Source organism: Mya arenaria, chromosome 14, assembly GCF_026914265.1.
Source record: "Mya arenaria isolate MELC-2E11 chromosome 14, ASM2691426v1".
Taxonomy (NCBI): Eukaryota; Metazoa; Mollusca; class Bivalvia; order Myida; family Myidae; genus Mya; species Mya arenaria.
Window position 1 is genome coordinate 60,215,405 of NC_069135.1, and position 17,602 is coordinate 60,233,006.

At 34.1% G+C, this 17,602-nt stretch overlaps 1 protein-coding gene across 1 annotated transcript; it reads left to right on the top strand.

Moving 5' to 3' along the window:
* Window positions 1-579: 579 nt before the first annotated feature.
* Window positions 580-3,190, top strand: LOC128218028 (uncharacterized). The gene is made up of 4 exons (XM_052925540.1): window positions 580-1,022; window positions 1,367-1,600; window positions 1,836-2,289; window positions 2,561-3,190. The coding sequence occupies exons 1-4, from the start codon at window positions 731-733 to the stop codon at window positions 2,562-2,564; spliced, it is 984 nt and encodes a 327-aa protein (XP_052781500.1). The 5' UTR covers window positions 580-730; the 3' UTR covers window positions 2,565-3,190.
* The last annotated feature ends 14,412 nt before the right edge of the window (window positions 3,191-17,602 follow it).

The following is a 17,602-nucleotide window of genomic DNA, read 5'->3' on the forward strand; positions in this document are numbered from 1 at the left end:
CAAGAAATGAAACCCAACAAAATCAGCGTGAGAAACATGATATCTTTAATATTTTTGGAACAATGCATCAGAAATGTTGTTGTTTGTCTCAATTAGGAAAATATTGTAACTCATTAATGTATATTACAGTTTTTACTACACTATGCGGGATAAAGGTTGACATTAAAGCAGAGTTTATTAGTATCAAATAATCACCGAGCAAACTTAAAAGGCATAATGTAGACCTATACAAGACCATCTTACAACGTTTCGTATTTGGTAACAGATATTAACGATTTAGTTTTTATAGTAAATTTTAAATATCCATTAATGCGAAGAGACATATCCGGAAGCTATTTTACCTAAATTGATTTATTGAAATAAGCATTACTGAAGCACACAATAAACTCTATGAGCCATTAAAATGCGGTAATGAATTTTCAGTTTTTGTTGAAGTTTTGCAAATACGTCATCAGGCCAATAGCAAATATTAAACCTGCAAGGCATGCTACAAAGACCCGCCTACATGTGGTGTACAAACAACTTTATATACTGGCATCCTACAACTTGAAACCATTGTCAAATCGAAGATTGAGAAGTATTTTAGCAAAGCTAGGCTTACTATATCGAGGACTGTACTTTTGCAAAAAAATTTTAATTACATGCTTTACAATACTAAAATAAATATATTTTCCAATATATTTCATTAACTGTAATATACAAAACAAAACGCAAACTATATAGCGAAACAATGATTGGATACATCACAACATTGTATGCTTTGGCCGCCGCAACTTTGGTCATTGCTGGTCAAGACGAATTTGTGAAATGCACTCCGGGTGAATATCATATCATCGGAAAGGCCGACTGTACGGGCTACTATTTATGTGTGTTTGGGAATCCAATGGAGATGCCACCTTGTCCTCCTGGCTCTGTGTTCAGCTCCAGCGCCAACGTTTGTGTTCCTAAAGGTTCTACGTTTGATGACTGCAAGAAAGCAATAGATGGAGGTGGTGGCCACATGACCGCATCGCCTGATCAAGGTAAGGCCTACAGTCGTTATTAAAGTTTTTGTTTTTTCGTATTTGATGTTACGTAATTAATTATAGGGATTTTAATTTGAACATTAGTCAAAAGAGTCGATCAACAGCTCGTTTTAGGAGATAGTAAGGAGAATCCTCCAATGCATGTACACATTATTCATTATTTATTTCGACTATTTTACTTCTGACAATATAAATTAATTAATTCACACATGGAAATTCCAACTCCATTGTAATAAATATTCATTTTGCTGTGGCTGCAGCCCAAAGAATGCATTAAAGGCATAACATATATAGTATATGAAGGTATAAATCAGTTAAGAACAATCATATTTGCTATTCAGGGCATCTTTCCCCAGAGCAACGATGTAGCATTTACAGTGTTGGTGTGTTTCCACACCCCACGGAATGCCAAGCCTACTACAATTGTAGTGTCTATAACATACCAAACAGGTACGAAATCTTTGAACGGCATCGTGTTGAATGTGTTTACCCCCAGCTGTTCAACACAGAGACCAAACAGTGTGACCATTTTGAGAATGTCAAATGTGGAACCAGGACGGAATTCAAGAATGGCTGTAAGTTGGTTTATGTTACGGAATTCCTGGTTAAAAAATGAAAATATAGTTGTAAGTTTGCATTTTTTTATGTATTCGTGGTAAAAATCAAAATATAATATATTTAACATTTTACTTCAAATGGTCTCTTCCAATTATACATCATTAAGCTTGGATTTACTATTCGAAATTGAAAACTTATTGCATAGGCTTCATAGTAAAAAAGCAAACCATCATATGCTACTGTCTTCTTCAGGTCAATACAAAAGCAATAAGTGCCGAACTTCCCGCTGTACCCCTTGTAACATCCGCTTTCCAAGCTGTGAAGGAAAACGTGATGGAATTAACGTTCACCCAGTCAGACTGTGGACCCCGATGTACGCCGTATGTTACAAGGAGCGTACAGTCAAGCAGGACCGATGCCAAGCTGATGTAAACGGCCGAGCACAGTTGTTCCATCCGGAAAAGAACGAATGCGTTTCATTGGATATGATTCCTCGAGAACATGGAGGAATGATGCCCGAGTGCGGTACGAATGTAGACGGGTTTTATCTGGACGATTTCGGACGATGTGATCGTTATGTTCATTGCCAGGGCGGGAAATACATTGGAACGATCAAATGTGCTGTAGGAGAAGTGTTCGATGATACGAGAGGCGGATGCGTTCCGGAAGAAAAAGCGTGTGGACCCTGTGGAAAACTCGACCATTGGTAAATATGCTTAAATAGTATTTCCGTTTAGTGGTAAATACAACAGTATGCGTTTCATATCTATATAAAGGTACATGCCTATCTAAGGGTACATTAGACAAGATACCAAGTCACATTTAACAAAAAGGGAGATAAAACATCCATGTTCTTACCAATCTACAGTGGTGTGCATATATAGTGTTTAAACTATGCTGCTATTCATATCATATGCAATATAATTATAAACTATGCTTTAACGTTATGAAAATTAAACCTATTTGACATTTTTCAGCTAAACAAGTTGCTTCCATGATGGTCGTGGTGAATACGAAGTACGAAGCCAGGAAACGCCAAGATCATCATAAGCTGTGATCTTCATTAATGAAGTAATCATGTCACGTAAGGTGTCGTGATGACATTTGCTAAATAGAATGTGTTATTATAAACAGATTATTCCAATAAGCCTTTTTAAAATCTGCCATATTTTGAGCATTTAAATTATATTGCATTTTCATTTTTATGAGAAAATGATTAATTCAACTATTGAGTTCCGATGTTTCTTGTTTATGATATAATGTTAAATGTTTGTTTTATAAGTTTGCCCAAATATATAATGTATTGAATGTGTGCTTCTTAAACCATGTTATATTTATATTAGTTCGGAATAATCGTAAATGATACCGGATGTATAAATGTATGCAGCATGGACGTGATTCAAGTAAACTGAAAGGTTAGGGGATATTAATCAGATGGTGTAAAAACAGAAAATAATAACGGATTGAAAACACTAAATGTTTTGATACGATGCAATAAAATCATTTTAAAGTATAATAAATCATTTGTAAATAGATTGTGCAAAATCTTTATATTATAAATGTTTCTTATCACAAGCAATGCATTAGGAATCAATCCATTGTTTTAATAAAACTGCAAAACCCGTTTCATTTTGTTATCTTTCTACTTACGCTCATTTAATCCATCGCAACTATCGCCCGCTGTGGTTTATTTACCGACCGGATTTGCTGTAATGCAAACGTACATATGAAATTAAAAGTTTTAAATTTACAACCTTGTCAATGAAACATAAATGAGAGCTTAGAGTGCTTGTTATCATTTTTTTAACACGTTTTTTCATCATCCTACTCTTGATTTGTCAGATCTCTTCGCCATTTTAAATTTATAACTCTGAAATATTTTACTCAGGGGTTTGATCCACGGAAACATGCCGTTGAGCAACCACGAACGATTTGTTTCTTTTCTTAAAACCGACAACATCAGTAGATTGTAGAGAAGGGGGGTTCATTCAGAAAGCATATTTCTTAGATTGATTCAGAATTCCACTGATATCAATGGTAGGCTCACTGCTCACAACGCCATGAGTAACAGCCAAGTGTTGCAAGCATATACATGTTAACTATATATAAGGGGTAATCGAACGTGAAAAGCATTGCATAAAAGTTTGAACCCGGAAGTACAGAGTTTTATTCCTATTATAGATTCCCATTTTCTTTCAAGTATACAAAATATTTAGTGCAGTAATAAAAAACATAAGTATTTGCTCGGTCTGGTTGAGGTTTGCTTCAGGAACACATGAGGGTTACCGCCGCCAAATAATTGGTCGCCGACCATACCTTTGATAGTACGCGGCGCGACGACTTGAATAACTCTAGCAGAGGTTAAACAATAGAACATTCATGTGAAAATATTTCGAATTCGGCCATCCTTTTTTATAACATAAATTTTTAACGGTTATTTCTTATAAAACATGTTGACGGCTTGAACATTAAGAATATTTCTGTAAATGTCCAGTCCATACTTTTTTCGAATCTTGAAAATCTGAAAAAATTACAACACGCCGTGTCTTACAAGATAGTTTTGTGTTTTTTATTAATATCTGTTGCTTCAAAGTGGGTTATGTACTGAAAACAACTTTTTTTAAACAACTTTAAATATTGCAGCACAACTTTTTATTTGAACACCGTGATAAAGCACCACCCAGGGATCATTTGTAATATGATTTACCACCAGCGGCTTATTGAATGGTATTTGAATGATGGATGATTATAAAAGTTAATCCATTGCTTCGTACAAATAAATAAACAATATTTATTTAGAACAAGTGTTGTTTTTTTTTTATAAATATGTACTTCAAATGGTTTATGACAAGGATGCACGAATTGATCATATATACCCACTATTTGTACATATCCAAACAGGAGTTTAAGCAAACAGACTTTTATCACGTAGTATACGAAAATGAGTTCTGCAGATGTAACTTCTGATATGGAATGATCGTTTTTGCCAAGTATTGGGGTCAATTAGCAGGCAATCAGTGCTAATTTGATATAGTGTTATATATATTCAAACGTTATACATTTAAAGTTTTATTTTATAATCTGATGATTTGTTCAAATTTGATTTAGTTCAACAACGTCGATAACTTAACAGAATTCTGAAGAATTATTTACAACTGTAACGTCTGTGGAACGCAAAGCGTCTACTAACACGGATTTTTTTCATCTGTAGTTAATGAGCGTTTCATGATTGCGTCCAGGAGCTTAATAAAGCAAGAAATCTTTTCATAGAATGCACCCGAGGGTATACTAAAATTATCACAGGACACATTACAGAACAACTAATTATGACTATAGATAAGTTTATAATGGCAAATTCACGTAAATTACAATACTAACAGTTCTAATACGGTTTTTGATTGGCTCAGTATTGGATACATATTGACCAATCATGTTTAAAGACACGACTTAAACAGTTGTATATTCGTTTTTCACGTGTAACTTCTCTTTCATTTTGACTTATTTTATTGGCTTCGTATGTAACAAATTGCTTTGCACGAGAGCGTTCCTTTTGTAATAGTCATTTTCAATAAATGCAATTGTTTGAATCACATAGGCATCGTTTTCATACAAGTTTCATAATTTGATTTGACAGACCATGATTTGATAACAATACAAATATTTGTTGATCATGACCACTGTGAAATATTTTTCGAGTTTTATTAAATAGTATACCGTTTATACAAGTCATGTAATTCATGCAATTAACACCGAAACATGTTCACTATACTTGTACCTTGACGTGTGAACTACGTATGTGTACATCGGCTGCTTATTGTATACACCTGCTTATCTGTTTTGTACGGTCAAGATAATCCAAATATGTAAATGACTGATCAATATTGATGAAAGAATAAGTGTAAACCAATCAAACCATTTGAAAATAAGTACTTGCCAAAAGGTTACCATAACCCTACCCTTTTAGGTAACGAAATAACACGTGAACAACATAACTAGTTTGACTGCGGAAGTATAAAGTGTGTAGTCGCCGATATCCAGGTCACGTGTAAACATGTGATCTAAGTCATACACGAATGAGAAGGCTCGTGCATTTTAAACGGAAATGACATTTTAAGAATCACGAATAAACCGTTTTGTGCGAGATGAGTATCGTTTAGGTACACGTGGAGCAGTGCATAGTTCACAAACTGTAGCTTGTACTTGTAAGTATTTAATCGGATAACTCTGGTTGACACTTGCTTAGGGAATAGATTACTTAATTTTATCTATTTTTTATGTCCGATAAATAGATTCCCTTTTTGCGGGAGCATTATATTTTCTTAAGAATGAGGTTTAAACAACGTCGGTACAAGGTTACTGCCGCCAAGCAATTGCTCGCCAACCATATATTTAATTAATCTCGGCGACTTGAACAATTTTTGCAAAGGTTAAAAAATAAAACATTCCTGTGAATAAAATCGAATTCGGCCATCTTATTTAAACAATATGAATTTCTACGTTTCCTTGTGACTTTCTAACGGTCATTTCTTCTACTTGCCAACAAGAAATATTTCTGAATTTATCATTCATTAAATAAAGAATTAATGTCAGACTCAGGACATTGGGTTCGGACGAGAACGAGTTTTAATTATTTCCTTTAGCCAACAAGTCAAGATTTTTCTTACTAAAGCACGCCGTTTCTTACAAGATTGTTTTTGTTTTACATTTATATCTGTTGTTTCAAAGTAGATATATGCACTGAAACAATTGAACAACATTGAAATATCACTTCCTTGCAGGCTGATTTACTACCATCGGCTTATGTAATGGCATTTGAATGATAGATTATTATTAAAGTTAATCGTTTGCTTCGTACGAATAAATAAACAATATTTATTTAGAACAATTGTAAATATATATATAAATGTACTTCATCATATATTTTATAACCAGGATGTACATCGATGTCATGAATTTATTATATATAACCACTTCAAAAAAAGGTCTAAGCAAACATATTTTTTTAACGTTGTCTGCGAAAATGAGTTCTGCACCGGTTAAAATTGGGAATATTCAATTGTGCAAACAATTGTGCTAATAAGCAGGCAATAAATGCTAATTTGATTCATTTAAATAATAAAAATCTAATCAAAACTTCATACAGTGTTGCAAGTTTTACTTTATTATACAAAGTGTTTGTTGAAATTTGCTTTTTTGACAACAACCTCGTTGATTTAACAAAGTTCTGAACAATCGTATACACCTGTAGCTTCTGCGTAAGCTAAGCGTCTACTTACACGGATTTAAACTAGATTTAATAAGCGCCTCGTGATTGCATCAAGGCGCTTAAAAAAGCAAGAAGTCTATATATAGCCTGAACACGAGGGTAGTGCTAAAATATTATCACGTGATAGATTACAGAATAACTAATGATGACTAGGTAAATTAATAAAGACGAGGTCACGTGAGTTAAGATAATTACATTTCATATACATGTATGAGTTTTGATTGGCTCAGTTTTGGATACATATTGACCAATCATGTTTAAAGAAACATTTTGGCCAATTGTATCCTCACCAACGACTTAAACAGTTGTATATTCGTACTTCACATGTAACTCCTCTGAATTTGACTATTTCAGGTGCATTATATGTAACAAAATTGTATACTACCACTGGTCAAGAGTGGTGAAATAGAAAAAAAACAACAAGTTGTTAGATCGGTAACCTTAATACTCTTGGATATATGAACAAGTTGTAAAAGGATATTTGTTAAAGATATTCAGAGTGAGTGAAGTGTAGGTAGAATTAATGTCAAGCTTATTTTGGCTAAAAAAAAGAAGAAAATTGAGTTTTGGATTTAGAACATGGATAAAGTATACTCAATAAAGTTATACATATATATTGTGGTGACGTCATAAAATTATCTTGAAGAGACAATACATGTTATAGATATATTATCACATTTTTGTCCATTGTTTATTAAAATATCTAACGTGTTGCACAAAATGTTCATGCTCGGCAGAATGCACAATGTATAAATCTGTGGAACTTGTTTAAAAGTTTCAATTAACAAATACTCTTAATTGTGAGTTCTGACCTTTAAATGGCTCTTGTGTCCTTGATCTTTAAGGCATGGACACTAGTCAAAGTCACTGCACATAGCCTCAATCAGAACATGTTGTACCATGTTATAAGGTAATCAAACAATGTATAATTAAGAAAAATATACCGCGGACACGAGCATTTGTACTCTGACCTTTAAATGTCTTGTGTGGCCCTGATCTTTAAGGTATGGACCGGAGGAAACTCACTACAAATCGCCTTATTGAGGACAACATTTGTTCTAAGTTATATAGTAATCCGTCAAAACATAAGCGATGCATAGCGCGGACACGAGCAAGTGCAAGCACTAAAGGTTAAGGACAGACAAACAAACAGACAGACTTAATGACAGACGGTCGAAGTACATTCCTTTAATCCCCTCCCCATTCCGTGGCGGTGGATTAACAATAATGTAAATTAAATATTAAGCTATTAGAAATAAGATACAAACTCTTCTTATTTAATAACGTCGGCAGCCAATGTATTTTCTTACGTTACACTTCATACATATCGTGGTAAAATTGACTTTTCAATAAACCTGTATTTTAAGTTGTCTGTGTAGGTCAGTGTTTTCATAAACTGTTTTAAAATTATCTACGATTACGAGTTTTTCCTCGCCTAATCGCCCACGGTTCACAACGAGCAGTAGTGTATCGGGAGTTCCCGACATCGGTTATTTAAGTAAATGTATTGAAGAAAGGTAAAATTCTCAAACAGTCCCTAAATAAGCTAAAAGTACGTACTTATAACAAAGAGTCCAATCAGTTCATGTTTTTAGAGGTAGCCCGAGAATCATGCTTGAATATGTATATTTTGACAAAAGGTAGACGATTTCACTAGCAAGGGCCACTGCATTGGAACAATGATTGTAACAAATGCAAATGATAAGTATTCATTAATAACATGTAACATGGAAGAAAAAGTGCCGGTCGTAGGTCTAGAACCACCTATCGTCGGAATACTAGCAAGAAGCGCTATCAACTGAGCTATTGCTTCGACTTACCTATCTTATCGCAAACTACACTCCCTAAACCTTACAATGCCACTTAAAACATTAGGATTAAGATAAAGCTACATTAAAAGGAGGATGTAACACTGTTTCGTGACTGTTGGTTTATAGACACATAAAAAGCAATCGTACGACAATGTCATTGCTCTGTTTGATGCCGTTGGTTCGTGTATATTTGTACCTTTGTGTCTCACGTTCAGTGACGTCCGGGCCATTGACTTGTGCTTTTTTAATCTTAACAGGGTTTATATTTGATTTTTAGCCTGCTATCTTAAGTTAAATCATAGTTTAATTTTCTCAGACCACTCAATTACAATTGTCGCCTGCTTAACATAACCACAAACAACAATTTACAATCAATTTTAGATTTTATTTAATATATACTTTTGCCTTCACTAATGATTGAATGAATTGACGACCGCATATGTTCAAATATCTCTATATCCTATATATCTAGCCTTTCGCGTCTGAAATTACATCTTAGCTAAAGATAAAGATTTAATTTCAAATCTAGTTGAGAAATATACCATGTACCTCCTTAATACGTTCAAACTTATATATAAATGATATCGTTTCCTGCTTTGTAATTTATGCTGAGTGTATTCATGGCAGAATAAATGCCCCACTTTGAACTCGGTAGTATAAATCTATGGATTGACACATGCTATAAACCATGCAGTCGCCTACCCACAAGCAAGCTAGTTATCTGATAGCTCTATTGTCATCAAGTAAAATGTTGAAATGGTATTGCTGGTTGAGGTTAAATTAAGGCTAACATGGATCGTGGAAAAACGTATTTTTTTTTTTCAAGACCTTAAAAGCTTATTTGTTGTGTCATTTTCTTACACATTTTATACACCAGAACATTATTTAACCTATAACATGAATAATGCAGCAATTTTCAACATTTGCTGGTGAATCAGGGAGTCACCTCCATGCGATCTACTATTGTTCTGCATTAAAACATAACCACATTCATATGTTTCAAATAATTGAGTACATTTGAAGTTAAACTGTTCATAAACGTACTTTATTGGCAACGGAAATAGCTTAAAACAATAAGCCAATTAATTAAAAAAGGAACATCCGAAGAAACGAAAATTGCTCATCACATTTGTAAATATCTCCACCACCTAGATACACAAGCGTTTTAATTTAAATTACACTCAGTGTTAAACATTTCTTTAATTACAAAAATGTGCACAAAACAAATAAAATGTTAATTTCCACTTTTGTCACCATAAGCATTTCGACATGCTTTTAGCCATAAAATAGACACCATTGTGCCCTACGATGTATTATTCAAAAGATTAAAATAAATAAGGCTGGAAATGGGTCACTTATGTGTCAAAACACATCGTTCTAGTATTAAGGTTATAGAAATCTAGAGGTGATAAGTACCACCGAGACGCCGCTTTGACACAGGAACGGTATTTTTATCAGACCATAACTATTGTAGTGAAATGTTACACAAATTGCAGGTGAACGATTTCCTATGCTGACCAACATTACAAGGAGCTATCAAAGATGTAATAAATATCCACAGACGCCGATTGAACACTTGTAAGAGCGAGTGAAATATCATACAAGTTGCAAATGCAGATTATCTATGCTGACCAACATATCTATGAGCTATCAAAGATGCAATAAATACCCTCAGACGCCGTTTCAACACTTACGCTGACCAACATGAGCTTTCAAAGATGTGATTAATACCCCTAGACGCCGATTGAACACTTGTAAGAGCGAGTGAAATATCCCACAAGTTGCAACTGTACGATTTCTATGCTGACCAATAGGAGCTATCAATGATGTGATAAATACCCCCAGACAGCACATAAACACTTGTAAGACCAAGTGAAATTTCACACAAGTTGCAAATGTACAACTTCCTATGGTGACCAACATTAATAGGAGCTATCAAAGATGTAATAGATATCCTTCGACGCCGCTTGAAGACTTGCCTAAGCGAGTGAAATGTCACACAAGTTGAAGATGTACGATATCTGATGCTGACCAACATTCCTATGAAGTTACATGAGAGTGTGTGTAATATTCATTCTAACCAACATTTATAAGTTTCAGGAGTGTGGGTGCAAATCTTTTGAAGCTACATGCGACACAATATTTTTTAAATGGATGCGACGAAGTGACATGCCGTGACGGACGCAACTTCTATACAGCGTACTCTATGTACATGTAAATTACTGTCTTAAATTGGTTTATAACAAAAATATCAAATAGAAATCAATCTAAACAATGCCCTTTGTTTAGTAATTAACGCACACATGAAGAGTAGGTATGACAATGAAAGGTGTGCACTGTAAAACATCGTTTCTAAGAACTGTTATCAATTATTCATTCACCCATTAGAATGCAACAACGCCATTTGATCTTATTTACCAAGCAGCGTGACAGGCTTTTTTGACTGACTTGTGACAGGTTTCTTTGATGATCAAAATTGAATAAAAACGTATGTGTTGTAATAAGCATAGGAAGCACAGCGAGAGACAAATATGATTGATTGTTGGTTTCTTTATAAACAAAATAGAAGTCAGACGATCGATAATGATTCCTGCAGTTTTATATCATACAACAAAAGCAGTATACGATTATTTAAACGAATTGTATTAATTACCGGTCGCCAAAATCAACCAAAATTGAAACGCTTAATCACAGCAAAAATAATTAATGTGAACATTAATAAATAAATTATTCTAATTGTTTTTATGTAGTATAAAAATGTACGTATTCCTACGATCTTATATTATCTAACTATAAATATATTTTATTATCTACATCCGATGCAGCTTATATATTTTTCAAAATTGCTTATCCTAACATATCAATTCAAGTCATTTACACGAATTAGTATCGATTGCTTATTGCTCATCTGTGGTGCAAAATACCAACAACTTGTCAGCAACGATGTCACGAATGTAATAATATGATACACAGTGTATACGAATGGTGCGAGCGCGAACATGCAAGATGGTCTTTTTTTGCTGACATCACACATATGGACGTCTACATTGCAAATGAGCTGTTTTTATGGGCGGAATACATTCTGATACATATGGTGCAGAACTGGCAGTGCCGAAATACCATGTGGTGCGCAAATATTTTTCTTGATGTTTATATGTCCGGAACTTTTGAGTGAACAGATAAAATAATTTTAATATGGTAGATTGTTTGAATTTGCATTTAGCATTATCAAACATGATTGTGTTTTGTTTTGTGTGCGTGTGTGTGTGTCCGCGCGCGTGTGTGCGTGCGTGCGTGTGTATGTGCGTGTGTGTTATTTAGTGTTATCAAATATTATTTCTTCCTAAATTGATGATATCACAGAATACGATTTCTGGAAGTATTGTTTATGCACATGTATGTATAAGTCAACGTCCGAGTGCTACTAGGTACTCAAGTCAATGAATAAATTACAAGTGTCTCTATTTAGAAACATGGAGTCCTTAACGGCAATCAATTTTTAAAAACGCAATAGTTGATGTATTCAATAATTCCACGCCATAATTGAAGAAAAATCCTTTCATGGAATATGTTCAAATCAATTAAACGTTTTCCTCATCACATTGTTCTTCGAACAAAGAAAACAAATGTCTCTGATACTTCAAATGCTGGCGACATTAAAGACGTCTTAATTATGGATGTATAAAAGTGAAAACTACAAAGGAAGCGTTTGCAGGCATCACATGATCTAACCACATCGATATTATACAATACCTAATCAATCTAATTCACTTCTTTTTTTTAACTATCTGTCAATTAAACTGATTCTCAGCAAAGACATTTGTCAAATTTAACATGCATTGAATTGAACACTAAAACAGAAATAAACTGTCAGTAAACTCTTTTCTAAATTACAAGCGTCATGGGACTGTCGCACACGATTATAATTCATCATACTGTTCATTTTTTGTTGTCACGTTGCATTTAAAAGGCTTTTACATAAATGTGTGTCTGACTTATACTTTCAGTTTTTCAGTTATTGGGGCCTAAACACTTCGTTTTGATACTTACTGACTAGCAGGCAGAATTGAGCATAACCTTGCAATTTTCTTGTATGGTTGGTTTCATTTGCAGCAGGTTAGATGAGGCTCTTTGCGTTAGATATCCAATTGTGTCGGATGTATCACGATTAAAGCCATGCATTCTTTGGTTAAACACATTCTATTGAGCGATGAACTGCCTCAAGCAGAGTACTATTGGTTGTTCAGTGAGGGTGTCATCACCATTTAAAAAGAACGGAGGGTTACCTCAGTCAGAGATTGTACAGTAAAGAGCATAATATTAGGTTTTTGCTTTGTTCAGTGAAGAGAAGACAAATGAGGAAAAAGCGGTGTGTAGTCTCCTGATTTCCACACCTTCCTGATGGTGAGAGAAAAACAACTTCTAACATAAGGATGATGGTTCAAGGAACTACAATCGTTACGGCGGCGAGTGTACAGGGCCTGTAGCTGGTATTTCCTATAATAGAACAGTTAAGGAGATTTTGGCTAGAGGTACGATTAAAAACCAACAACAGTGTTTCTAGTATTTGTATCATTTTGGACACGATTCAATGGTGTAATAAGAAAGGACTTAACTAAAGAACAAGGTTGTCTGCGTTCAAGAACTGGATAAGTTGGGTGAATTTCTACGAGATCTTGTGGAATCTTGTCTTACTGTCTGGGAACCAAAACCGACAGATAATCTGTTGTTTAACCATTTTTAATTTTAAAGAAGAGATTATGTTTTTGTATCTCTCTTATGCATACTCCTAAGACTGGTCAAATAAATGAGAGAAAAATAATACCTCAAAAGTCCGCCCATCAAGCGGATTACAAATATGTTCCATTGTGTTACCTATAGGTCAGGCTTTATCTATGATATACTTAATTAGACAACGGCAACTGCAATAATCAGAAAGAAAAAATGCCTAGATGAGATTCAGCAAAAGGTTAAGCACACGCTGATGTATAAATGGGTTGAATATATTTCGTTTGAATGGACTTTACATTCAAAAATGAAAAAGCGATTCGATTTCAAACTCATTTTATTGATATAATAAAAAAAGAATCTCTGCAGGACAAAAGCAAAATTTAGGTCAATGATACCAAACAATTGTTTTGGTGAATAGAAATCATTTACATTAAATTTGCATTGCATCCCATTCATTGATATTTGATATACCCGCTACCCATTAAAATGCTGTTACTGCTGTTGCTGTTGAATAGAAGCAAACGTATTCGTTTAAATGTAACGAAGAGGTTTTACATTTGATCAATTCATTTCTGTTACAAATACCCCCATAAAACCCACATTATAAACTGCCCATTCTTGTTGCTCCTCAAATAAAATGTACACATAAATCTTTTTATAGAAATCTTTTTTATCATCTTTTTACATTTCATTCTTTTTTTTTTTACCACAGGCTTGGATTGTCTACACATTTGCTTTATGTACTGATTCTTTTCATGAAAACTTGCACCTTGCCAGTTATCTGACTGATGGGGAAATGCACCTCCACCAAGACAACCCCCCCCCCATGATATGGGCTACAAAACTGCATGTGATTACAGTACTGATGATGATGTTGAATGTAGTGAAGAATTTGTCCGTAGTCTTAATGAGAATGACATCTGGCTGTGACGTTTTGGTCTGGTGTCTGATACAACTTTTGCCAATCTTGAAATTGTGAATACCAAGTTTCCATTTTCGCCTAATAAGAGTCCCTTGTTTCTCTTTTCGCCCTGCTTGAATTATTATCACCATTTGTGAGATGGATACCAGTTTGATTTTCCTTAGGCTGAGTTATAATGTTTTCTTTAGTTTGTGCAACCGATACCTTTGAATAACACTTCATCATGCTGACTATTGTCAGCGTATAGTCGAGACTTTCTTGTGGTGCTGTTTTGTCCCTGGACATTAACGATTTAAAAAACATTTCTGTATTCCCTTTCAGATATAGATTCAACACTTGAAGACATTGAATCGTCCCTTGTATCGTCAGAGCTAGTATATAAATCATTATTGATGAGTCGTAATTACGTTTTGTTTCATCATTATGCTCTTTAGAGCTTTTTAACAAATCATCATATTTTGGGTGAAGCTACCCTTTGTTTCAGCGACTAGCTCAGTATTTATGTGGAAAACTACAGAAACAAGCTAAGTAGCCAAACATTTATACATAAACCCCGTTTAATGACACAGGGTAAACGCCAAAGACATAGAACACAAAAACAAAAAAATCACAAACAAGAAAAAAGTCTATGATTATGTCTAATATATTAAGACAAAGAAATGTGCATGGATAGGTCCATAACGCTGACTAATACAGTAATATTTATGCTTAAGTTCTCTTATTGTAAATGTAGTGTTTAAGACTGGGTCATTAAGTATTTTTAAGATGTAGGTTTAATTCTGTATTGGCAAATATTTAAAGTCATGCATGGGGGATCTACTAAGAAGTGCTTGTCAATGTACTAAATGGGAGAAAAACCTAAGCTATACTCAATATGAACTGAAAATAATTATGTGTGAAAAAAGATAAAAACCCTTGGAAGAATAAAAGAATATTTAAAATAGGTCTCTTGTTATGGATAATTGAAAGATATTCTTCCAAATCTTAAACCTTGGTCAAAACGTTTCGAAAGTTTATCTTACATTTATTTATATGATACGTCGGGTTAAACGAAATGTCACTTGGTTAAATGCTTCGATGTTAAACTTAGTAGGATTGTAATCCGGTTCCTTATCAAAATCTAGGTATATAATCACTATGGACATGTCAAGTTTATTTAATACTTAAAAAACAATCGGTTGTGTTAATTCTTTGGAAACCCTGTAAATTATAAGTTAACTTATATTGTCAAACGTTTTGCAACACTATTTCATCTTACTTGGTCAGACAGTTTGCCTTTTTAAACTTGGTTGAGTTCTTTTGAGGCTGGTAAAATTAACATGTAAAAAAAGTATTTGTATTCCTGTGACGTAAAAGCTATATCATTGTCGTGTTTGAAATAGTTCGTGACCTTGTGTATCGACTTCGGTAAGTGGCGATGTGTTCGTCAAAGCTGCTTTGCATATCAATGATCATAACCGGTCGTTGCCTTGTTTGATATGTTCAAACTAGTAAATGCTAATATCAATGGAGAGTTTAACGCATTATAAGTCATAAATTCCTGCTTCTCTTTCTTCAATAACGGTTAAGTTCCGACATAGAACGAAGCTTTAAGTCAGTAGAGCCTTAATTGTTATCATTTTTAATACATGTTTTCTTAATAATACATACAAGGCGACATATGTCAAAATCACGTTGTTGTTGTGTTTTTTGTTTTGTTTTCGTCACTGTCTTTGGTTGCAGACTTAAAAATCGAACTTAAACAAACATGGGCTTAGTGGTGGATCCGTGGTCTATTGGTAACACACTTGACTGTCAATCGAGAGATCGCAGGTTGGATTCCCCGCCGCACCACTAAACAAATATAGATCGTCTTCCGGGAGGGACGTTACAGCGGGGACCCGTGTGACAGGGCTAGGCACTGGTGCACGTAAAAGAATCAGGGTAGCTGAGGATTACCAAACTTACATTCTGTCTGTGCACTATCCTCCAAAACCCTAAATTGACTAACAGTCTTATTGGAGCACTCGCCGAATGGGCAAGGCCCGAGTGCGAGTATAAATAAGCTTACACACACATTGGCTTACCACATTCAACTCCGACCGCACCGCACTCCACAAACCACCGTTGTATACTGGGTTAGATTAATAAACCTAAATAGTACTGTCTGGTGCCATTATTGTAAAGAAGAAATGAGTAACGTTTATCAAAATTTCAGTATTGTATGTAAATTATATTAATCCTTATGATAACCTGAGTAATGCATGTATATTGTATTAACGCTTATGATAACCTGAGTAATGCATGTATATTGTATTAACGCTTATGATAACCTGAGTAATGCATGTTTATTGTATTAATGCTTATAATAACCTGAGTTATGCATGTATATTATAAAAAAAGTGTTTATAAATGATTATTTGATTTATGCATGCAAAATGTATAAACGCTAATGATATTCTTAGTAATATTGTATTTACGCTTATGATAACCTGAGTAATGCGTGTATATTGTATTAACGCTTATGATAGCATGAGTTATGCGTGTATATTGTATTTACGCTTATGATAGCCTGAGTTATGCGTGTATATTGTATTAACGCGTATGATAACCTGAGTTATGCGTGTATATTGTATTAACGCTTATGATAATCTAAGTTATGCAGGCGTAATGTATTTAAATGCTAATGATAAGCTTATTATTGCATGTGTATTGTATTAAGTTAACGCTTATGATAATCTAAGTTATGCATGCATAATGTATTTAAATGCTAATGATAGGCTTAGTAATGCATGTATATTGTATAAACGCTTATGATAAACATCAAAGGTGCATGTTTATTGTATAAACGCTTATGATAATCTGATACGTGTGTGTATATTGTATAAACGGTTATGATGAATTGTGTTGTACATGTATATTGTTTAAAAGCTTGCGATAACCTGAGTAGTGTATGTATATTGTTTCACAGGTGACGATAATCTGAGTACGGTATATACATGTTGTAATTTTCTTGACCTCATACATATTAGGGCTTCAAAAAGATAAGAAGGATAAAAACTCAACCAAATATACTTATGACGAGAATAGTGTACATGTATAAACCTCCACTTCACTTGTGTTTATCGCGGCGAGGTCACAGCATTTTCAGAAAATTTGAACTTCATTATTCATTAGGTTAAACATTGTATAAACCTATACAAGTCCGGATCAATGGAATATTGATTATACGGGAAAACACGGAAGTAAATCTGATCTCTCCGTGTTCAGAAAATTGAAATTTCATTTACTGAAAATGGTTTATGATCGA